The following is a 25,472-nucleotide window of genomic DNA, read 5'->3' as shown; positions in this document are numbered from 1 at the left end:
GCTTCTTTAGGGCAGGGACTATATTAGCATCTCTCAGGACCTGGCTCAATTATAAAACAGCTGACACCTGCTGAGTGCTTTGTATGGGCCAGGCCCTCAGTTCAACCACAGCCTTTAAAGGTGTAAGTCATATTATTATCCTCATATTACAGATGAGGAAATTGAGACGCATAGAAGTAAGATAACTTGCCTAACGACAGAACTAAAATTTGAGTTCAAAGAACTCAGAAAACTCAACACCCCCCCCAAAAATAATCCAATTAAAAATGGGCACAAGACATGAACATTTTGCCAAAGAAGACATCCAGATGGCAAACAGACACATGAAAAGATGCTCAACATCACTCATCATCGGGGAAATGCAAATCAAAACAATGAGATATCACCTCACACCAGTCAGAATGACTAAAACTAATAAGACAGGAAACAATAGTTGTTGGCGCGGATGCGGAGAAAGGGGAACCCTCTTCACTGTTGATGGGCATGCAAACTGGTGCAGCCACTCTGAGAAACAGTACGGAGGTTCCTCAAAAAGTTAAAAATAGAACTACCCTATGATCCAGCAATCACATTACTAAATATTTATCCATAGGATACAAAAATACTAATTCAAAGATATGTGCACCCAATGTTTATAGCAACATTATCTACAATAGCCAAGTTATGGAAACAGCCCAAATGTCCATCGATTGATGAATGGATAAAGAAGATGTGGTGGGTGTGTGACACCCACAACCCCACAATGGAATATTATACAGCTATAAAAAAGAATGAAATCTTGCCATTTGCAATGACATGGATGGATCTACCAGAGGGTAATAATGCTAAGTGAAATAAGTCAGAGAAAGACAAACACCATATGATGTCACTCATATGTGGAATTTAAGAAACGAAACAAATGAGCAAAGCGGGGGAAGAGAGAGAGACCAACCAGGAAATAGACTTTTAACTATAAAGAACAAACTTATGTTTACCAGAGGGGAGGGGTGGGGAATGGGTGAAATAGGTGATGGGGATTAAGGAATGCACTTGTGATGAGCACCAAGTGATGTATGGGATTACTGAATCATTATATTGCGCCTGAAACTAATATAACACTGTATGTTAACTGACTGAAATTTAAATAAAAACTTAAAACCAAAGCAATCTCACTCTAGAACCCTGCTCTTAAAACTTTACTGTGCTGCCTCAGTAAATATATGCCTTAATAAATTGTTGCTGAATGAATAAATAATGGATTATAGATCTCTAGAGTGCAATTTCTGGATCTCAGAGCACGCACATTTTTAAGGCCTTTAATGCATATTGTAATATAAGGTATTCAATATACTTTATATTTAAAAAAAATTTTTTTAATGTTGATTTATTTATTTTGAGAGACAGAGCATGAGCAGGTGAGGGGCAGAGAGAGAGGGAGACACAGAATCCCAAGCAGGCTCCAGGCTCTGAGCTGTCAGCACAGAACCTAAAGCAGGGCTCAAACCCACAAACTGTGAGATCATGACCTGAGCTGAAGTCGGATGCTAAACTGACTGAGCCACCCAAGTGCCCCTACTTTTAAGTTTTTTAAAAAAACAGTACAGAAAAATTTAGATACAATATTATCACATCCATGAAAACAAAAAATGCATAGAATAAAAAATGAAAGAAACACATCAAAATGTTAAGAGTGGTCATTTTCAAAGGATACACATTCATAGATGACTTTTTGCTTCCTTCTAATTTTTCCAAAATTTCTGTAATGAGTTGCCACGTTATACAAACAAGCTGAATAACTATAGCCTTATTCTTGTGTTATGTGTGGTTTTCTGCCCTGTAGTCGGTTTTGTCCTTGGAAGGCAACATTTCTCAGAAAAGAGAATTTTCATTACTATATTGGATTCTTTGTTCTCTATCAATCTTAGAAAAGAAATAAGAATCACAGGCAATCTACCTTCCTGACATTATTGGAGTGACTCATTTGATCGAACTCCTGGAGCTAATAAGCAGCTGTGATATTTCCCGTCTAAAGACAAGAGAACTGTTGTACTCCTACATCCGTTTGTAAAGTAATTTGTATTGACCCAGGTTTTGCAAAGACTTTATCAAATTGTTTCTCAAACAATCCTATGAGGTTGTAATAAGTCTCACCAAGCCTCGGATATACACACACCTAGGTGAATGTAAATGTTATAATTTGACATATTAACCTGTGAATTTTTTTGCCCAGTACTTGGCTGATAAGTGAGCCCTTTGCCTAGTTTTAGCAGCAGCTAGAGTGTGCTATGCTAACTGCCTCAAAGAAAGAACAATGTAACAGAACACAATGTTTGGCTTAGGACTTTTGAAAGACTAGAGTAGAGGAGACCTAGGTAGAGGAGACCTAGGTCAGAGATGAGGAAGAGTAAAGTTGTCCTACTTCTTCCCCACCTGGGTCCACAAGCTGTGAAAGAGAGAAGGGGAAGTTCAAGAGAACAAGAGTTAGCTTAGATGTGAACACTGGAGTTTCCTAGATAATGTGGCCCTGCACCCCAGATCCCAGAGAGGTTTGAGGTGTCCGAGAGCACAGAAAACCCACGCATCTCTTGATAGGTAAATGGGGCAAGCCTTGCATGGTATGGAAAGTGTGTGAATATTTCCAGTGAGCGCAAAAGTAATGATAACATGGAAAGCAGGGTGACCAGAGGTGATTAGTCTTTAAGCTCACTCTTTCTTCTGCCAAATACAAGCTGCTGTTTCAGTTCTAGAATTTCCACTCCATTTTTTTTTTATAGTTTCTATTTCTCCACTAAGATTCTACCTGCCCACTTATAGTTAGTTACCTTTAATTTTTTTTGAACCTATCTCAAAGTTGGTTTTTATTAACTGCGTTTTGAGTTAATAAAAAATTGTCTTTTTGTTTTTTTGGACCCTTTGGTTGACACTTTGTTTCCACCTTTGTAAGACAGGGACTTCCTGGTGATGACAGAATTGTGTTAAGGGATGACAAAAATCTAATGTCAAAGCAGTCACTTGAAGTAGGGCAGGGCACCGTCTTATTAGAAATGGTGTGAAATGCGTGATTATTTCCAATCTTCAAATAAGGACAGTTGCAAAAATCCTCGTGAAAAATATAAGGATACATCTCCACTCTTCCTGATCAGCCTCAAACAACTGGCAAGACCTTAACAGTAGAACTGGAAGATAATTTAAAACATTAGCATCTAACTCCCTTCTTTCTGCCAAGTAGAAAGGACAGTCTCCTCCAGTGATTTTTTTCTAAAAAATTTTGTCTAATGCAGCTTCCTTGCATTTCCTAATATAAAGGTAATACATATTTATAGAAAAATCAGTCAAAACAAACAGGCATAAAGAAAAAAGTACTACCCGGAGAAATTACTACTAACATTTTGCTGAACATCCTTCTAGATGCTGCTCTATGCAAATGCTTACACATATCATTTTATATGAATGAAATAATATACATGCTTTTAACTCAATATGTGGTAAAGATCATTATCAAGAACTACAGATACATATCATCCTTTTCAGCAACTATATAATCCATTGCATAGGTATATCAAAATTTATTAAACAAGTCCTCTATGGAAGTCCTCTAGATTCTTGCAATAACGAACATTCTTTCTGCTGTGCGTATATGATAACTTTGTGTATTTGTCAGATTATGTCTCCTGATGCAGTACATTTCTTTAATATTATTTCTGGGCTGAAGCATATTCAAAATTTGTGATAATTAACAGACCATTCTCACCAAGAAGGCTGTAGCCACACTCACACTTCCACCAATAGTAAGCCCATTTCTCTCTCTCTCTCTCTCTCTCTGGTCATACTGGATATGTGTAATCTTTTCAAATTTCACCAATATGTCAGGCAAAAAGTAACATCTAAATCGTGTTGGGTGATTTGCCAGGGAGCTCTAATGCAGTATTGAGGATGGGTATCTTGCCATGTACTCCTTTCTGGCTTTAAATGGACAATGTGCGCAATATGCAGGGGTCTGTAATGTAATTGAGGTGGTCTGGCTTCCATACTCCTAGCTTTGCACTAACTTTGTATGTCCTTGGGTAAGATCATCAACTTTTCTGTGCCTCAGTTTCTTCAAATGCAATGGGTGCAACTTGGAATGGGTGTTCTTGCCCTTCCTTTCAGGCTCCACAGAGGGGATAGTAGGGAATGCACTGTGCACAACAGTGGACAAGAGGCTGACTAACCCAATGCCACTCCCAGCCCATTCTCCCCTGCCTGTCTCTACTCTGGAAGAAGCTGGAAATGCCCAATACCCTCGTCTCAGCTTCCTATGGAGCTAAGGAGTGGCCAATTTGCCACGTTCTGGCTAAAGAGACACAAAGGGAAGTCTACCGAGGTGCTTCTAGAAAACTAGCTTTCCTGATGAAAGAAACAGGCACAAGAGAGAGAGAGAGAGCTCACAGGAGCTGCCTCTTTCTCACCCTCCTCTTTCAATGCAGACTTCATGCCTGGACCCACGGGGCAGTGTGGTAGCTTTATACTGGGTCAACTCAGCTGAGCAGGATCTGTTCTCCAGAATTCTGCATGGTTTCAAGGTTAGCATTAGCCACAAGAGAAGTGCTGTATGTGATTGAGAGGGCAGCGGCGAAGCAGCAGCCATGGTTTTCATGCTCTGAAGGACAATGCAAGGGCTCCAGGCACAGTGGTGACTCTAGTACATTGTCACTCATCTGCTGGCTCACCTTGCTGGTCGGGTGTCCTCCTTCAGCTTCTCCGTGTCCTAAGCCAAGTGCATGTGCAGCCCCATGAAGGATGCCAGCTTCTTCTGCAGTATGCCTGTTATCAAGGTCAGAGGTAGGGAGGGACACACACAAATCCAGTCTGTCTTAGAGGATTCTAGTTTTTCATGAATTCCCAGTTAGCCCCTGCAGGTTCCAAGCCTGTACTTGCTTTTATCCAGGTCTAGCTTTCTACCCTGACTGCCATTCTGTCTGACCTATGGTGACTTCACATTCAACACTAGAATCAAAGACCTCAAACAGCTTTGAACAGACTTCTCAATGAGCTCCCACAATCATGTAAGGTCTGATGCCTCATTCTCCAATAGAACTTCTGTGATGATGGAAATGTTTTGTGTATGAGCTGCCCAACGATAGCCACTAGTCACATACATGTGGCTATCGAGCACTTGAAGTGTACCTAGTGCAACCGAGAAACTACATTTTTACTCTCAGTTCATCTTAATTCATTTACACTGCCACATGTGGCTAGTGGCTACTATGTTGAACAGCACAGATATGGTGCCTAACAATAAATCTGTCATTCTTCATCACTTATAGTGGTTCTTTTTCTCTGGTTGAATCCTGACTGGTGACTACATGGGGAAAGAACATGTAGACTGAAAGCCGGTATGCTAGGAATAAAGGGCTGGAGAACAGAAGGAGGTGGGTCCTGAGAAGCCCACCTACCTGTGACTGCTGAACTCCTTATTTGAGAAAAATAGACTCCCTGTGAACTTGTCCTTTGGGAGCCCCATCTCCATTCCAATTCCCAGACCAAGTATCAAGGTGAGCTAACATATTCATGGCGAGTAAGATGTGTTCTTCAACAGGTAATTTTTCTTTCTTCCACCCTGATGACTTTTTCCCCTTGCCTGTTCCCTATGCAGATCCTTCCACCTCCCAGTCTTCCTCCCGTCCCCAAGTGGCTATGACCTTCCTCACAGAATAGAATTACCCCCTTTCGACCATCAAACTGGATTTTTTGTTGTTGTTTTAAACACCAGCCCATTTTCAGGAGTCTGCAACTGTGACACGTTTGTCAGCCCTAGTTTCTAAAACTGGCCACTTAGTAATACACTTTACCAGGAATGGGTCTTTCCAAATGTGCTCTGCACAGTTAACATGAAAAGATTAATCCTGAGCAACATTTTCTCTCAGGGCCAATCTTGAGTGGAGAGCCGCCGTGCGGTGCTTTCCAGCTGTGTTCACAAACACAATTCCACACATCAGGAACATTTCTTTCTCTTTTTTCTTTTCATTCTTGCTTGCTTGCTGTAACGAGTGGTTAGCCGTTCTGGTGTTGACACAGGAAAAGGCGAAATGCTGGCAACCGAATCAAAGCCGACAATGCAACAGGCAGCTCAGCGGCGCGCCTGGTTCGGTTCCTCACACCCACCAGGCGTACTTTCAACTTCCTCCCAATTTTGGTCCCGGCCCCTTGGCTTATCTTCCTGAGAATGTTAAAAGAAAAGAAAAAAGAAAAAGAACACTGATCTTACTGCAAGCTGTCTTTAGTGTCTGTTGTTCCCTTCTTATGCACACGGCCAGGACTGGCCCTCCAAACTTCTCCATTGTCTGGTGAGTCACTCTTGCTTTCCCGTTTTCGCCTTCCGTGAATTCTGCGCACACCCCACAAGTGCCCCGCTCTCGCTCCCAGCGCTCCGCCTGGGCTCAACGCTTCCTAGCCGAGGTCGGCGGCCGTGCGGCTTCCAGCACCCACTGCCCAGGGTTTGGGTGGGAGCGGGGCCACAGCGCAGCTCCAGCCCAGCGCCCGCGGGGCCGGGCCGGGCCGGCGTTCGGGGTCGGGGCCGTCTCCTCCCCTCTCCCCGCTGAGGACCTCGCAGTGAACTCGCAGTGCCCCCACGGGGTGGGACGCGCGCGTCCCACCTCTGGGGCGGCTTGCGGGCGCTAGCCCTGGGGACGGTGACTCCGCTTCTGAGTCCGTCCCCAGGCGGGTGCGGAGTGGTGGCGGCCGCCCCCTGGGCGCGGGGCCGCGGCCGAGAGGAGCGAGGATCGGCAGAGGAGCCCTGAGCGCCGCCCGGATGCTGCAGCCTAGTGGCCTCTCCCGGAGCGACGCGAGCCCTGGGGCCGAGCCTGCCCTGGGCGCGCTGGGGGCCGGAAGGGGGCTCTGGACTAGGATCCCTCCCCCTTTCCCTCTGCGTGCCGGAGCGCTCTCAGACCCTCCTCCTCCCAGGTACGAGCCGGGAGAGGAGGGCGCCTCTCTCCTGCCGGCGCTCCACCATGGGCAATATCTCCAATGACTCCTGGCCCGAGGACTGCGGGTCGCGGCAGTGGCTCCCCTCCGGCGAAAGTCCGGCCATCAGCTCGGTGATGTTCTCGGCCGGGGTGCTGGGGAACCTCATCGCTCTGGCGCTGCTGGCGCGCCGCTGGCGGGGGGACGCGGGACGCAGCGCGGGACGCGGGAACTCGGTCTCCTTGTTCCACGTGCTGGTGACAGAGCTGGTGCTCACCGACCTGCTTGGGACCTGCCTCATCAGCCCGGTGGTGCTGGCTTCCTACGCTCGGAACCAGACCCTGGTGGCGCTGGCGCCTGAGAGCCGTGTGTGCACCTACTTCGCCTTCGCCATGACCTTCTTCAGCCTGGCCACGATGCTCATGCTGTTCGCCATGGCCCTGGAGCGCTACCTGTCCATCGGGCACCCCTACTTCTACCAGCGTCGTGTCACGCGCCGCAGCGGCCTGGCAGTGCTGCCCACCATCTACGCCGTCTCCCTACTCTTTTGCTCGCTGCCGTTGCTGAACTACGGGCAGTACGTCCAGTACTGCCCCGGGACGTGGTGCTTCATCGAGCACGGCCAGACTACGTACCTGCAGTTGTATGCCACCCTGCTGCTCCTCCTCATCGTCGCGGTGCTCGCCTGCAACTTCAGCGTCATCCTCAACCTCATCCGCATGCACCGTCGGAGCAGGAGAAGCCGCTGCGGGCCCTCCTTGGGCAGCTGCCGGGACGCCCCTGGGGCCCGCAGGAGAGGGGAAAGGCTGTCCATGGCGGAGGAGACAGACCACCTCATTCTCCTGGCTATTATGACCATCACCTTTGCTGTGTGCTCCTTGCCTTTCACAGTAAGTTAAGCCACTTGGTTTCCATAGCCCGGCTCTGGGCAGCCTTCTGACTCACTTTTGCAACTTGTAAGAATAGGTCCTGGGGAGGCCTAGAGCCTTCTCCTCTGGCTTCTCACCTTTACCCCACTTCCCTGCTCCCCTAACCCGCTGACTCTATGCTAGTGTTTCTTACACCTAGTACAGTCCCCTGAAAGGGAGACTTGACCCTCCACTAAGCCAGCCCAGACCACTGTCAGAGGGTTAAAAGCCACCCCCCACTCCCACCCCAGCCTCTGCTAGCCTGGCTCAGCGCCTGTGGAGGAGGCAGCCCCCTCCACCTTTGATGGGTATCAGTTACAACCTGCCTTCCCTGAGCTTCAGGTCACCTTCCTGTACCCCCTACCCATGGGTCTGTGTTCTCTGTGCTTTGACTTCTGTTTCTCCCAACACACAATGTGGTGGTCAACCCACAGCATTCCAGCTGCCATTGAGAAGGGTCCCTGTTGATAAAGTCAGAGCATTCATTACTTGTCATAAAAGTTCAGGGGCGCCTGGGTGGCGCAGTCGGTTAAGCGTCCGACTTCAGCCAGGTCACGATCTCGCGGTCTGTGAGTTCGAGCCCCGCGTCAGGCTCGGAGCTGATGGCTCGGAGCCTGGACCCTGTTTCCGATTCTGTGTCTCCCTCTCTCTCTGCACCTCCCCTGTTCATGCTCTGTCTCTCTCTGTCCCAAAAATAAATAAAAAAAAACATTGAAAAAAAAAAAAAATTAAAAAAAAAAAAGTTCAGCAAACAGTTCACAAGTTTCCCAGTTTACCTATTGGGGATGTAACTCTTTGTGGCCATGAAAAAACGTGGACCTCATAATATGTCCATAATGCTAATTAAAGGCAAAGTTGGTTGCTTGGAGAAACCCCTCGCTAAGCTTTTGCAATTCCTCTAAAGAAGGCATTTGTACCCTCTTACAAAGTATTCTTTTCATATCACTATCAGAAATATCTACAGGGTTTCTTCAGTTTAGAGTCATACGCTTTATGAGCACAAAGCCACACACAGGAATGGCTGGTCCATCTCAAGGTTGGGAGAGTTAGGCATGTACAGCATGTGCCATGACCCAGCAGGCCAGAGGCTGCCTGGGGAACTGAAAATGGGTGCCTAGGTTTGGGGATGGGTGCTGGCCTGGTTTGGTGCAGGCTTAGCAGTCAGCTCTATAATGCTGTGAGTTTGAGTCTCCTCTGGTGGAACAGGTAGCAGAGCCCGGAATGTGTCTGAGCAGGCACTGGCCTCATACTGGAAGCTGGGGACTGGGAGTTTCACAGCGCCACTTCCCAGTCTTCAAAAGAACAAGGCTGAGGGGCTCCTGGGTGGCTCAGTTGGTTAAGGCCCCGACTTCATCTCAGGTCATGATCTCATGGTTTGTGGGTTCGAGCCCCACATCAGTCTCTGTGCTGACATCTCAGAGCCTGCTTCAGATTCTGTGTCTCCCTCTCTCTCTGCCCCTTCTCCGCTTGTGCTCTATGTCTCTCTCCCTCTCTCTCAAATATATATATATATTTTTTTAAGTTTAAAATAAAAAAAAAATATATATATATATATATTTTTTTTTAAGTTTAAAAAAAAGAACAAGGTTGACCCTGAAGGATGTAAGCAGTTGGCCATAACTCCCTCCTGGCACCGTCTTGGAGAAAAGAAGAGATGGATAGTGCCTACCAATATCAGGTCTGACCTGTAGAAGCTAGAGAAGTGACTTTATCTTACTTCCCGCCTCCATCACTGCTTTTGATTACTTGCATATACTCATCCTCCAGGGTGGAAAAGGACACCTTGCCCCCTAAATTAACTTGGATTCATAGCTATGTTCTCTTCTCTCTGGTCCCCATTGTCCTCACACTTCTACCCCCCATTCTCTGTTGGGGCAGAAGCTGGTCTGAATCAATAAGTTACACAAAGGTGCCCTCTTCTGAAATGAAGTAGGACCACGAGAGGCCACATCTTCTATTCCACCCTGAACCAGGGAGTTTGTGCAACAGAAAGGCTGTGATATAGAAACTGACATGGCTTCTATGCATTTCTTTTGTTTTACTAGTAGAAATGTTTGGTGGCATAATAGGAATTAAATCACCTTTTGGGGGGGGCGGGTCAGGACTAATATGCAGAACATGTGTCTTTGAGAGAAAGAATGTCTAGTTCCACTAAGCAACTTAGAATACAACTCAGAGGCCATAAACCCTTCCTGATGTGGGTAGTGTTGGTCTTGGCCTGGTGCAAATTGGGAGGTCAGTTCTTAGAGTTTCCTCTGTGATCTTTGAGTGCATATATTTAAAAATACCCCTTCCCCAGCCAATTAAATACCTTGGGAATGGGCTCAGAGAGGACCACAGGCTTGTGAAAAAGATTGTTATTCCCTAAGCCCTTTAGAGGAAGACAGCAGGAGGAAAAAGTCTCTCCTCTGATCATGACTAATCCACTGCATACATACAATATAAAAGATAAAGGCAGTGATTTTCAACAGGTTCCCGTTTTCAAATAAATTTGCCTTTTATCATGAGATCTCGGTTATTGCTGTATGTTGATTTTCAAGCCCTCTGTGTATACATACACATATTCATATGAAAATTTATTTTCCCCCTTTATTTACCATTAAGCCAGAGACTGCTCCAGAGTTGCCAGATGCAAGGGGCTTAGAGCCTAGAAGTCTGGTTAGAAGGAGTAGGGAGTAGGAGATTCACTTTGAAGCTGTGTTTTTATTTAGATCGCCTGTTTATGGGTTGGGGACACCAGATGAGGATTATGAAGTCACTTTATGATAGTGGCATTGATACTATCAGCAAATATTATCCAGGTTTGCTTCTGCATGTATGCATGGCAAAGATTCCCAAAGAACAGGGAAAAAGCCTAGAGTGAACATAATCAGAAAGTCAGACACTGATTCTCACCTTGGGGCTAACATGACAAGTTATGCAGATGAAGTGTAGGTAACTCACTAGGCCCCAAACAGGTATTTGAACTGTACCTTAAATGGGAAGTATCAAGTCATCTTTTTTTTTCTTCTAATTTTATTTTATTTTTGAGAGAAAGAGAGAAATTGGGGGAGGAGCAGAGGGAGAGGAATGGGAGAGAATCTCAAGCAGGAGCCATGCTCAGCATGGAACCTGACTCAGAGCTCGATCCCACGACCTGAGATCATGACCTGAGTGAGCCAAGCCCAAGTCAAGAGTTGGTGCTCAACTGATTGAGCCACCCAGGTGCCCCTCAAGCCATCTTTGAATAAGGAAATTTACATTGACCGCTCACTAATTTGCTTTGTCAATAGATTATTGGTGCTTGTTAGAATCTTTCATTTACATAGCACTTGAAACCTTATGAAATGCTGCAGTATCCTGATTTAAGTTATTTCATGGAGAGCTTATCTGATGATTTAAAAATCACAGCTACTGTTTGGTGCATACATTCTGTTATTTCAGAATGCTTGCCATGGGCCCTGGGGGGCACCTTCTGCTCATGTCCTTTTTGTCTACTTGGCCCACACGAAAATTGTGGTCAGAAATGGCCTACACCAATCTCCCATACGAGGCAGTAATCATTTCTACGCACCCTAACCGGGACAAGGCAAAGACCTGTGATTGCATTCAGAAGTTCTCCTGTTCCTCTAACAGAACACATGCAGTCCAATAGAAATACACTTGTGCCACATATGGAATTTGTAATGTTCTATTAGCCAAATAACAAAAAGTAAAGAGAAATGGTAAAAATTCATCAATTTTATTTAACCCCAAATATCCAAAATATTATCACTTCAAAATGTAACCAATGTAAAGTGATTATGAATGAGCTATCCCAACTAATTGTCTTCCTTGTGTCCCCAGAAAGTACTAGCAATCTACTCTATCTCTACTCCTTCCTCGGGATAACAGAGCTGCTTTCTGTGTCCCCCAAAAGTGGGCCTCAAAAAATACCCACTCCACTGGCCCAGTAAAGAGGAGATTTGACAGCTGTGTATCCAGTGGGGCACCAGCCTCTTCCAGCATGCCAGGAGGGAGGGAAGGAGGGAGGGGAGTGGGGAATTTAGGAAACCTGGAACTATTTGTGTCAGCCATTGTCCCAAGGTGTAGGCAGGTTAGAATTACTGCTTGCTCCAAGAACATGAGTCTAGGACTTCCAAAGGTTGGAAGTGGAACTAGCAAAATGTAAAATGCCCAGCACCTTATAATGAAGTCAAGCTCAACCCTCAAATATCATTATTATCAACATCAAAATGGCTAACCTTTTGAGTGCTAATTTTTACATACCTAACTTATTATCTTCACAACAACCTATAAAATAGATAGTATTATTGTTCCCATTTTACAGATGAGGCAAATACCTTACCCTGGGTCCGACAGCTAGTGAGTGTTGGAACTGGGGTTCACAGCCGGGCAATTGAAGCACAGAGCCTGTCCTCTTAGCCACAGTACTAGCAGAGAGAAAGTACTCATTTCAGGGGTTGCATATGAGAAGATTCATCCAACTTTTCACAAAAGAATGGTAAGGATGTTATAAATATCTGGACCGCTTTGTCTCAATTCCAACTTGTTCACTTTAAAAATAAAATGGCAAAGACCTTTTTCTGCATGCCAGATCAAGGAGCTGGGGCCAAGTGTGCGGTTTCTTTTTTCTTCTCCACAGTCCTATGAATTAAAAGGCTGAGACGGAGATTTAAGGAGACTGGCTAATATAAATGTTGGTCTAAATTAAGAAATAATCAGATTACCCCTCACATAAAATCTTCTGTTGGTACACATAAAACATTTCTTACGTGATAAAAAAACAAAACAAAACATGGTATTTTCAGGAAATGACATTATTTTGGCTGTCCAATATGAAATCATGCATGGGACCAACAACATATTCCAAACTGTTTATGTACTAAAGGGATAGTGTATAAATTAATGAATTCCTCCTTATGTTGATCAGCTGTTGTCATCATTTCACAGAGATAAATAGAAACTTTCTTCCTGAAATGGAACAGAACACAGAAAATATATCAGACCTCCAATCTTGCCTCAGATAATGTTTGTATTTTAATTTCCAACCCACATCAAGCCACTCAGTCCCTACATTCCCAATAGCTGTGGATAACTGCTGGTCATTTTAAACTGCTTTCCACTTGCCATTAGAATATATTATTCAGTTCTAAAGTTTCAAAAGTGAACCGTTGGCTCATTCTAAAATAATGTCTTCATCTTTAGAAATTCTTTAGGGCTATAATTTCTAGGCAGTCTGATTAGTGGAAATATGGTCTTCAAAATACAGAGCAAACTCAAGTAAACAGTACTGGAGTTTTCTGTTCATTCCTGGAACTCTTTATGTAAAATGTAACATGAATGGGGGTTGTAAAACATGAAATTTGTCAATTACGTATGTGCAAAATATCACAATGCTAGTAAGGATGAAAGAATCTCAGAACTCTCCATGCATAACCACAATGAATTTGTTTGGTAATATTTTAAGTTCTATCCATGAACGGCTGGAAATCCCTTTATCATTTATGCATCACCAACGATGTGTTTGGGGATTAGTGAAATCATTTTAAGACATGTGACCTTTTAAGAGAATGTTCCTTTAGGGCTGTCTGGGTGGCTCAGTCGGTTAAGCATCCGACTTCGGCTCAGGTCATGATCTCACGGTTTGTGAGTTTGAGCCCTGCATCCGGCTCTGTGCTGACAGCTCAGAGCCTGGAGCCTGCTTCGGATTCTGTGTCTCCCTCTCTCTTGGCCCCTACCCTGCTCACATTCTGTCTCTCTCTTTCTCTCTCTCTCAAAAATAATAAACATTAAAAAAATTATTTTAAAAGAGAATGTTCCTCTAAAGTAATCTTTTCGGTTGACACCTCGTCCTTCACCATTATAAAACGGTGGTTGTGAATAAAGACACAATTACACTGAATTTTTAAAATTTAGACAGCAAGAGCCATAGTTCTTCTTCCAAAAGAAAAGCTGCACATTATGTCTACACCCTTTAAGTTAGTCATCACTGCTCTTTCAGATAATTGAGGCCAGGCCCTCACTTTATAGAAAAACAGCTTTAGGGATGGTGTATTTCTTTTTTGGCATGTCAAGAGTCCATCACAGTATTAAGTAAAAAAAAAAAGAAAGAAAGAATGGAATGGCATAGCACAGAATAGAATAGAAATGGTGAGGGACTCATCTCCCCACAGTGTTCAGGAGGACAGCAAGTCTCTTTCCACCAAGGCTTAAGACCCAGTTAATCTGCAACTTGGTCGGCTCGGTTTCCGTGGCTTCTCCTGTCCTCTATTTTGTGGTTTCTGACCACCATTCCCCTCCCTTATCTTGAGCTCACATCCACTGTGCCTCAGTTTATATGGCCAAGATACACCAAGCTTCATTTTTCTCAGAATAATCTGCTGCCTAAAATTGCCCCCTCTAACGGAACACTAGGCTTAAGTCTTCTGCAGTTAGGACATATGGGTGATGGGAAGGGCCGGGGATAGGGAAAGTGCATGCGGGGAGGGCCAGAACTTCCCTTAGACCAGGGTTGTTTTTGCACAACATGGGCAGCACATGGATCACTTTCAAATCATTTGCAAAATCTTGTGTTTATAGGAGTTCGGGGTAGATGTTCCACAGTGCCTATCCTTTTCTCGAAGAGTTAAGGGCCAGCACCCTGGAACGTGCAGGCCCAGAGCTCCAAACTTTAGCATGAACTCTCTTTTGGGTCCAGTCCCGGGATCATCTGAAGCACAAGGCAGGGAATACTCTTTAGTACTGGAGCCATATCCCTGCCCCAGTCTTCCTAGGGAAATAGGCTCCTGTCCCCTCTACCACAAAGCACCTATGGTTTGGGGGAAGGGATTTCTGTAAAACATCATATGCCTGGAAAATAACGTCCCCCCAAAAGTTCTGTGTTTAAAAAAAGTTTTTGGAAGTATAGTGGACACCAAAAGTTTTTTAAAGAATGGATTATACAAAACCATAGGCAGGATACCCTAATGTCTTTCACAAGGCAGGTAAACTTATGACAGTCTCTGCCTGCAGTTTAACTGTAAAAAATGTGAAGGGGAAAAAAAAAAAAAAACCCAAAGAAAGACAAGTAGCTACTTAGCTATAGCTGTGGTTTTTAACTACATAGACAGGAGCAGCGATAGCCACAAACCTTTGTAACACTTTTGCAAACAAGCCTCTTACAAACCCGTAACCGGTTAGCTGTGAACTTCACGTGAGCCTTTGTTTTGTTTTGTTTTGTTTTGTTTTTTTTAATTTTGTTTTAACGTTTTATTTATTTTTGAGACAGGGAGAGGCAGAGCATGAACGGGGGAGGGTCAGAGAGAGAGGGAGACACAGAATCTGAAACAGGCTCCAGGTTCTGAGCAGTAGGCACAGAGCCCGACGCGGGGCTCAAACTCACGGACAGTGAGATCGTGACCTGAGCCGAAGTCGTCGGACGCTTAACCGACTGAGCCACCCAGGCGCCCCTCACGTGAGCCTTTGTATCACAGGCTATTTACGGAGAAGGTGGCAGACTGTGTAGTGGCTAAAAGGAGGGTTTTGGTTCCACTGCTTGAGTGTGGCTCCTCCATGACTTCCCTACTTCCCTGGAGGGTGACTTGGGGCATGGTAACTAATCTACTAGGCCTTGATTTCCTCCTCACTAAAACAGGAATAATCATATTTTGCAAGTTTGTGTAAGGATTAAACAGAATGAGACTTACAAATTGCTTAGCCCCATGCCTGGCACACATAAGTCTTCAGTAAATATTAACTGCTATCCACATAGGGTTCAATTTCCAAAGGAAAATCAGATTGTATAGTAATGATCACGAACTGAATTCTGGAAGCTAACGTCATTTGTTTGACTGATGGGTCTTTTGTTGTTAAGTGTGATAAATGAATAATTTTCAGCTGTTTCAGGGGTTGGGTAAAGGTTCTAAAACAGTGGTTCCCAACCTTGGTTGCATGTTAGAATCATCGGGGGGGGGGGTTAAAAAACCTGAGGACACCCATGTTACAGCCCAGATTAATTAAATCAGAGTCTCTGAGGGTGGGAGCAAGCCATCAGAGTAGTCTAAACAGTCCTCAGGTGATTTCAGTGAACAACCAAATAAAGTTCTCATTTGCCCCCAAATTCTGAAACCACGATGGAGTTGCATTAACAGTAGAAAAGTAGCCCAGAATCACAGTACCCAGTCAGAGCCAAGAGGAAACTTTCCATGAGAGGCTGAAAGTGTTCTAAAGAAGATAAATCTAGGGGTGCCTGGGTGGCTCAGTCGGTTCAGCGTCCGACTTCGGCTCAGGTCATGATCTCGCGGTCCGTGGGTTCGAGCCCCGTGTCGGGCTCTGTGCTGACAGCTCAGAGCCTGGAGCCTGTTTCAGATTCTGTGTCTCCCTCTTTCTCTGACCCTCCCCTGTTCATGCTCTCTCTCTGTCTCAAAAATAAATAAATGTTAAAAAAAAAAGAAGATAAATCTAAAGAACACTAATTTTGATCCATACCACCTTGTAGGTACCAAATCAAACTCTATATTCTTAGCAAAGCCCTGTAGAGAGAGCCTCTATCCTAAGGAATCAAAACTCAACTTGACTCGTTTAGATCGTTCATAGCAAATTTGTTAGTCAGGTGTGCAAAAACACGTATAAATTCTATCAGCCTTGGAAGCTGATTTCAGAGTAGCACTGAAACGTTATTAATTGATATATCCAATGTGTCAGCCTTTCATTAAAATCTAGGATCGGCTGGAGGCAGAAGGAAATGTGGAGTTATTGTTTAACGGGTACAGGGTTTCAGTTTGGGGTGATGAAGAAAAGGTTCTGGAGACGGATGGTGGCGATGGTTGCTATTCTGTGTTCTTTTACGTGATGGCCAGTCCGGTGCAGCCAGAAGAGGAGCACAGGAAAGGCTCGGGACAATAAGTTGTATCATACAGCAAACACTGCACAACACCAGAGCCGCAAGGAAGGTACTAGAGTAGATGGGGAGGCAGAAAGAGCAGGAGCCGGAGGACAGCCTGGGCCTCTCCAGAGGAATATTGCCCCTGGGGTACAGGACCACGTGGAGGGGCTCAGGCTTGGTTACTTTGCATATCAAAGGACAGCTCCTGGGTGAGCCCTGGGCTGTCTCTGAAGAATGGCTAGCCCTGGGGCACCTGGCTGGCTTAGTCAGTTAAGGGTCCAACTCTGGATTTCAGCTCAGGTCCTGATTTCACAGTTAGCGAGATCGAGCCCTGCATCACTCTGTGCTGACATTGTGGAGCCTGCTTGGGATTCTCTCTCTCCCTCTCCCTCTCCCCCTCCCCCACTTCCTCCCTCCCTCCCTCCCTCTGTCCCTGTCTCTCTCTCTCTCTCTCTCTCTCTTTTTCCCAAAATACATAAATAAACATTTAAAAAAAAAAAAAAAAAAGAATGGCTAGCCCTGGGGAGAGGCAATCTTTTCCCAACCAGAAAGGTTTTAAAATGTCAAAACATCTTGATATACAGAAAATAAAAAAACATAAACAACATAGTTGCACAACAATATAAATGTACTTAATGCCACTGATTTTACACTTGAACATGGTTAAAATGGTAGATTTTTATGCTATGTGTATTTTACAATTAAAGCAAACCTAGGATCCACAACATCAAAAATGGTGAGCTCTGGGCAAGAGACGAGGACCATGGGGGCGGGGTTGGGGGTGGGGGAAGCAAATGGTGAGGTAAAAAAAGATAAAACTTATATCATGAACTTCAGGGTCCCTAAAGTATGTCACTTTTCCCAGTGTAAAAGAAGAAATTATCTCCTCCAAAATCTTGGCCACCTCATGAAATACAAATTTTGAGCATTTCTAAAAATTGCCCAGTATGATGGATGAAAGGGAAAGGAAACAAATAGTACAGAATTGCTTCATTCTCTAAAACCATTTTTCACTTCTCATTGCTCTCTATTGCTCTCTAATGAGATCAGGAACTATGATACGGGTCATTCCCCACTGAAAACCTGACTCATCTTCATGTGTGACACTAGAGTGCTGAGCCCTGTCTACACTGCCCGCTATGGCTAGCCAGTTCAGGGTCATCGTATGCTTTGGCCAAACTAGATCATAAGTTCAGCTACAGACTTTTTCTATGACAGAGTGTCAGTTGTATGTGTGTGTATTAACTAATATATTTTAATCTACTAGACTTTTGTACACCATTATCTTGAAATTCTAATCTTCAAAATTGCTCCTTGGATATACCATATAAGTACTGTCTATTTCTCATCCAAAATAGTTTGGCTGACAAGAAAAGTATTGCTCTGTTGCATATTCCCACCTAACTTTCCTTTTCTCTGTATAATCAGGGAAATCCACCATCAATTCTTCTTTTTCCTTGCTCATCTGCCAAGTCTTTCCTCCATTCCCTATTCCAAGATTCTCTGTCATAAACACCTCTGGCTGCCAAACCTTCCTGCTCTTGTCCTAACATAAGCAACCCAAAGATGACTACTCTTCTCCATCCCTGCAATTTGCTTTGTATATCCAATTGCCAGATGCCTGCAGAGTAAGTACCAGGAGGAAAGGAAAAAAAAACATTCCTTTTTCTGGCAAAGGACCCTGGAGGAAAGAAGTCGCAGCTCTCTAACTCACAGGCTCCCCCTGGTAAGAAAGTCCCTGTAACATTATAAAGAACTGGTTTTAAAGTCGGGTGTGATTTCCCTTTGTTTTCCTCTTTTCAGTAAGCCATGTGGGAGTGTTTGATCTTCATGGAGCATGTACTGTTCCATTCCTTTGAATCTGACCAGAACTTGCATTGATCCCCAAATATGTGAGGAATCAGATGGGAACTGGTATACCAGTTTGAAAACATTGGTCAATGGGCAAAGATGTGTCAGCTTTCCAGTATTTAGGAGGTTGTTCTAAGGGCATTTGTTCTAAGATAGGCTATAGCCATGAATGTAGCACATGGCTGAGCACTCTACTCGCTGTCAAGGAAGTTGGAATGTTTGTCCCAACTCTGCCAACTAACCAGCCCTTGGGGACTTGGGAAAGTCACCTGACTTCTCTGCACTTTGGTGTCCTCACTGAAGGAGATAATGACAACTAATATTGTGGGGTACTTACTGGGTGAGCACTGTTTTACATAGCTTGCACATATTACTTCCGGTCATCCTCCCAAAAAACCCAAGAGGTAGGTACTGTTTTCATTATCACTCATTTTACAGATGTAAAAACTGAGGCACAAAGATTTGTTTTCTTACCAACGGTCCCAAAGCTATCTATGGAGCCAGGATTCAAGGCCAGGCAGTCCCATGTCCAGAACCCATGCTCTGGGTGACTTCTCTCCCTGAATTGTGATAATTAAGTCAGATAAAGTGTTTGAATATAAATGTAACATATTGTGGGGCGCCTGGGTGGCTCAGTCGGCTGAGCATCCGACTTCGGCTCAGGTCATGATCTCACAGTTCGTGGGTTCGAGCCCCGCGTCGGGCTCTGTGCTGACAGCTCAGAGCCTGGAGCCTGTTTCGGATTCTGTGTCTCCCTCTCTCTCTGCCCCTCCCCCGCTCATGCTCTGTCTCTCTCTCTGTCAAAAATAAATTAAAAAAAAATTTTTTTTTAAATAAATGTAACATATTGTTACTAACTTTCCTGAAGTTCACGTCCTCATCTGTCAGAAGGAGACAATGCTTACATTTCAGAGTTTTTTGTCAAGAATAAACATGGAAGAATGAGATTCTTCTACCTATCTTTTACCACTACTGGCGCGTGCACACACACGCACACACACACACACACACATTTTGTTCTTAAATCTTAAGAAATTGCACGTCGTCTAATCCCATCCACTGCTAAAACTAATATAATTTTTCCTTTTTGCTTCTTACAGATTTTTGCATACATGAATGAAACCTCTTCCCGAAAAGAAAAGTGGGACCTCCAAGCTCTTAGATTTTTATCCATCAATTCAATAATTGACCCTTGGGTCTTTGCCATCCTTCGGCCTCCTGTTCTGAGACTAATGCGTTCAGTCCTGTGTTGTCGGGTTTCATTAAGAACACAAGATGCAGCACAGACTTCCTGTTCTATACAGTCAAATGCCAGCAAATAGATTGACCTTTGTGGACAGTAGTTAAGAAGTGCTTAGTTAGCCAGCATCTGGAAGATCATTTTGAAATGGCTCCTTGGAGAAATGAAAAAAGTTAGTTTATAAACAAAGTGAAGCTACCCTAATAAAACAGAGTAAACAAACGTTTCAGCAGCAGTTTGTGCTACAGAGGTGCTGACAAGGCACTTCACAGAAGGTGTCAGGAGAATACATAAAAGCTGCCCTCGATGAGCATGTTATGTGGCCTTTGAGAAAAAACCAACTGCATTTAGGATCCGGTTGCCTTTTGATTTAAGCTTTCCTGTTGAATGAGAACATATGTGGTTTTGTAATTTGTTTAAAACCCTAAGTAGTTACTGTGTGTTCGATTTCAATCATCTATGCTACTGCCGCTGTAAACATACGGTGCACAGTCAGGCCAGAGAAAACTTCACATGTATTCTCTACGAAGTCCATACGAGGAAGCAACCACGCCTGGTGTCTTGTGATTGCTTAAGAAACCCTTTGTTTGGCCAGTGAATTTGGAAATCACAGGCACTTTGTAGTGTCGTATTTGTGCACGTGGGAGGACTCCCTCGTCACTACAGTATTACGCGTGGAAGAGTAAGTAAGCTCAGCTGGTTAACGTCACCTTCTCACTACTCCTCCGGAAGCTGGGTGTCAAAGTATCGGGTTATTTATTTTATAATGTCCGTTGTGCCGACAGTAATGAAGAACACTTTCGGAATTTTCCTCTCAACAAGAAATAATAGGCTATTGAGAGAGTTAATTCTGATTAATATTCTTCATTCTTCATTCTATTTCCAGGGAGAGGCTATGGGGCTATGTCTGCAACCAAGTATTAGAATTAAGAATGGAAAAATCTGATCAATTCTCAGTAAACCCTGAAACTCTTCTAAGGCTCATGCTGAGGCTGTGACTAACATCTACTTTATAAGGTGACTGTTGTAGCAAAACTCATGCATCTAAGTTTTTATCCAGGAAACATGGTTTGACTCATACTATATAGGAAATAATGCAACAGTGAGTCATATCTTAATATGTTTCTAAATCTAAATGTTTGCCATGGTATAAAAATATACCGGCATTAAAATATTTCAGCAAATTTGCACTGCTTAATCATCTTAGTTCCTGCATAAACTCATCTGAAATGTCACAAAAATAAACTATGAAACAAAAATTTAGAAATGGAAGAGTGTTGAGTTCCCCCAAATAACAGTTTATAGAGTAGATATATTTTTAGTGAGATAAAAGTGGAAAAATTATATTTATTTTGGCAAGTTTTTAAAAGTATGGTTTCATTGTAATTTAAATGTTAAAATAGTCAGTATAGTACTTGGTATTCGAGTATTTCTTTTTCCTTACAGCATGATGCTTCAGAATAGTAGAAACACCTTATTTATTTATTTATTTTGCAGTGTGTTATTACAGGATAGCTATTATAAAAAACCAAAAAGGGGATGTCAGTTTTTTCCAAGGTCTCGTTGAGTTGCTTACGCAAAACCATTTCCTATAAGTAGTTATCAAACTAGGTGATCACTTAAAGTGATTCCAAACCAATCTAGCATCAGTATATTTTGACACAATCTATGTAAAATCAGCTCTTATTTTTAAAAGAATAAATAAATGGTTTGCTTTCATACTGATTTAAACAAACCAGGCAAAATTTAACTTAACTGAAATCTGGACATGTAAATAAATCTTCCCTGCAAACAAGTATTCTGAAGTTAAGAAATTGCTCTAAACAGGACTAATAATTATACTCATGGGTAATTCCTAAACATAAAATTCTAACGTTACTTTGAATATGAAAGATTGATTTATAAGATGACTATTTTTTCCTCCAAATGAAACCAAATGAAAATGTTAACTATAGTCCTTCTCTTCACCTCACCATCACCCCAAAATTCTGAAATAATGCCTGAGAACCTTAAAAAACAAACAAACAAAAAACAAGAAAAGGCATAGTTGGACATAGTATCTCTAGTGGGAACAAAATGATTTACTCTGGGGTCCCAATATATAAAAGTTGAAGCCATTTATTTAAGAACTGGTAGACTTCTAGAGCTTTGTTTCCTGATGTACTCCTGTTCCTTGTACTGTATTAAATGGCTGAGTCCTGTTGTTTTGTTTGCATATACACAGAAGGAATTAAATGTAAAAATCCTGTGTAATAGACAATCACCTATTATTAATGGCAATTTAAAGGTAACAGAAAAAATTAGACGGGTAAATATTTCCTTTCTAAAAATCCCATCACCTCAGACATATCTGTTCACGTTTACTGACTCATTTTCAACTTAAATGAAAAACACGGAGCTTAGCCTCGTATGTCAGAGAATTGAATTGTGATAAAAGAAGATGCAGGTTTTATTTGTTGTCCCCGACAGTCATTGGGATGAAAAGGGAAAAACTATAGCGGATTTTCACTTCAGAATCCCAGCTCTGACGTTAGGCGTCCAGAATTGGATGGGCCAGAGTAGTCTGCTCTGAGCCAAATTGTTCCCAGTTCCCTGTGGCCTCAGGTCATGTTTCCCAAGAGGGAACTGGAAAATTCTGGTACTAACTTATGGCCTTGAACATCCAAAGATCTGGTAGAAGATACAGAAAGCCTCCAAAAGACCTGAATCTCAAAGTGGTTTGGACCCATGCCAACGTAGAACCAGAACAAAGCTCTAGAAACTGCGCCAACCCAAAACCACCATGCTGGCAGAGGCTGTAAGCCCTGAGCAGCAAGCAGGGAAAATCCGATCGGTATCACTGCAGTCTCAGTGTAATTCACTTACATTCTTGGCACCCCTGTCTGCTCATGTCGGTGCACTTTGAAAGGGTTGTCCTAATGTTCGTGTAATGTCAGCTCTGATTTGGATCAAGAAAAAACCCAATATATTCAGGGGTAAACTTGGTGTCATTGAAACGCAGGGGAAAACAATTAGCTTGCACTTATGTAAAGATTTATTTCGTTTAGCCAAATCTCATGGTTTTCTGAATTTAGGAAGAGCCCCCGCTTGAGCCATTTACAGATGGAGATGCAGTCTTCTCTGCAAATGAGAAGTTTATATGTGTGGACATACAGTGCCTACGCATGCAGGTGGTATTACAACTTAAATATTGACGACTGTCTTCTGCCTCATCAAACACTTAACTTCATTGGATTTCCTCTTTGAGTACACATTTATAAATACCTCCAATCACCTAACAGCATTATAATTGATTTCTTAATTTACAAAGCATTGTGATCAACTTAAGTACACACTGTGGAAATAAATGTTATTCTAGCAGCTCACTAAAGTTATAGTCTATACAGGGGACCAAAGACATGTATTGGGCATTAATTTTCTATTTCAGAAAGTTACTCTTTTTTTGATGTTTTGTTGGTATCTTTCACAATTCCTTTCATTGTTAAGTACATTTTCTTGAATTACATTTTGTATTCCCTCTAAAATGAATGTACTATTAAAGTTCAGTTGGGGTGGTTTAATTCTGTGATCCAGGTGTTTCATTTTTTAAGAATCTGCCAAGAGTCAAATCAATGAAGTTTCCAGTAAAAAGAGATGGCGTCCTCCAAAGGGTCACTGAGGACTGTTGAATGAAAGGCATGTTTACAGAGGGAATCGACAAGGGATGGTGGACGTCCCTTACACACTCTACCACCCCTAGGCCTGAAGGGACAAGGGAGAGGCAGCCACTGGAGGCGAACTATGAGAGATGTCACCCAACTGGAGCTGTAGCCCTAAGTAGGGAAGCATAGCTGTTGGCAAATCGCAGGGAGGGAACAAAGGGACTCCCTTCCTGGAGACTTCTCCTCCTACTCTCTACTCTTCTGCTGGTTTGTCCCATTGCCCAAACCCAGCTGTAATCCACAGAGTCAGGGGAGCCTGGGTAAAGCAGTCCCTGAAGGCCATACTATGGGAGAGAGCAGATTTAGAAGAGCAAGTGGAGACCATCCTGCATAACTAAATTAAAAATATGTTCTCTCTCTCTCTTTTTTTATTACACCAACACAAGAATTGAAAGCACAAAATGAGCAGCCCCTCTTCCTGCTCTTCTACTCCAAGTATCCTCTCGCAAGCTTGGGGAATAGGAATCAGCCCTGTCTGTATGAAAGGGGGAAATAGATCCCTTCAACAAAATATTGGTCCCAAGCCCTGCTCTCCTGTGGCTCGGCATCGGCATTTATCTAACTTTGGAGTCATGTGATTTTATATAACTGGAGAAAGAGAGGGGGGATCAGATCAAAGCATGTTTGCACAGCAGTGTAGCATAATAGCTATGCCTAGGCACAGCAAAGACAGAACCACGTATGCTGGTCTAGAAATGAACTGGAGCCCCATTTTTAAGAAGGACCACTAGAGTGAGAAAACTCTAGAAAAAGCTTAACTTAAGAGTACAGGGCAGGCCATATCCCCAAATTTAAGATAGCAGGGATGAGTCTATGTGGCTATGGTAAAGAAAGAGTATATGTAGCAATTCAGCAATTCTGCATAGTTTTAAATGCTGACAAATGTACAAGGAAAAAGCACATTTTAAGAAAATGGAAAAAGATCAAATGTCACTGTTGCCCTTTCTGCTACCTCGGGACTTGTCTTTACTCACCTCCTTTCATTTCCTTCCAGAGCACCCTTCTAGCACAGACTATCCCCCCTCCCCTCCAGGTCTCATGCTATCTTTGATGCACACACTCAACCTTTCTGTCAGCAAACTCTGCATTTCCTCAGAGTTATTAAAGATTTGTCAGACTGCTGAGGCTTTTTCAGACAAGTTATTTAAGCTCTCTGACTCTTAGTTTCCTCATCTATAACACAAGGATAATAAAATTATCCACCTCTTCAATTATTTTGAGGCTCCAATGAGTATGTACACGCAGGACATTCAGCACAGTGCCTGGACATGGTCAGTATGAATAAGGTTAGGGATTAATATGATCTAAGAAGCCCAGTTCAGTGGGTCACTGAAACTCCGACCTCTTTGCACACAGCTGACTCAGAGTGCTCATTCCTGGTGGCGGTCATGGTGCTAGGGGGTTATGGTGTCTATTTGTTAACTCTGGGTAACTGTCAAGAATAATGATGATAATAAGCCTGTCGGACAAGTTTGTATTTCAGAGAATGCAGTGAAGATTGGCACACTCAGGACAGGGTAGAGGAATGCATAAGCATAAAAGAGAGGAGACCAAGAGACACAGAAGGACAATAGGGCACCTAACATGGCCCCTTTCCCCTCAACAGAGCCACGTAGGGGAGCTAGAGGAGACAATATTCCAAATGTTATTTGAACGGCATATGTTGTGTGTTGGGAAAGACACTCTGTCACCAAGCTGAAACTGAGCAGGTTTCCTTCACACAGCATCTTGTCCAGATCCCCAGAATAAGTCCAACACGTGTGCCACAGATGACCTTCCGTATTGCTGAACACAGCACCCAAGGCTTCTCCAGGCAAGTATTTCCAATTATTTAACCGTCCCTTATGTGACACCTCACCATTTTGGCACCTCCTCCAGATCATATCCAAGTTATCAGTGTCCACCTTAATATGTTGTGCCACAGCCAAACACAAATATGTAATTCTAAACCAGTCTTATCAGTACTGGGTGCTGGTATGTCACTTGCCGGCTTGGCATGGTCACCT

General features: G+C 43.3%; 2 protein-coding genes across 2 annotated transcripts in view; both read left to right on the top strand.

Moving 5' to 3' along the window:
• PTGDR (prostaglandin D2 receptor) overlaps positions 1-19,704 on the top strand; it is a 59,875-nt gene extending 40,171 nt beyond the window's left edge. Inside the window, exon 3 of the mRNA XM_047079653.1 lies at positions 19,626-19,704. The gene's annotated coding sequence lies outside the window, so the exon portion shown is untranslated. The remainder of the gene's footprint in view (positions 1-19,625) is intronic.
• PTGER2 (prostaglandin E receptor 2) lies at positions 1,513-23,325 on the top strand. The gene is made up of 2 exons (XM_047079655.1): positions 1,513-7,811; positions 19,626-23,325. Exons 1-2 carry the CDS (start codon positions 6,969-6,971, stop codon positions 19,845-19,847), a joined length of 1,065 nt encoding a protein of 354 aa, XP_046935611.1. The 5' UTR covers positions 1,513-6,968; the 3' UTR covers positions 19,848-23,325.
• The last annotated feature ends 2,147 nt before the right edge of the window (positions 23,326-25,472 follow it).

The sequence above is a fragment of the Lynx rufus genome, unplaced genomic scaffold (genome assembly GCF_022079265.1).
Source record: "Lynx rufus isolate CCGP_SWC_20201006 ecotype Redwood Valley unplaced genomic scaffold, mLynRuf1.p SCAF_17, whole genome shotgun sequence".
Taxonomy (NCBI): Eukaryota; Metazoa; Chordata; class Mammalia; order Carnivora; family Felidae; genus Lynx; species Lynx rufus.
This window is presented reverse-complemented; position numbering and strand designations above follow the sequence as displayed.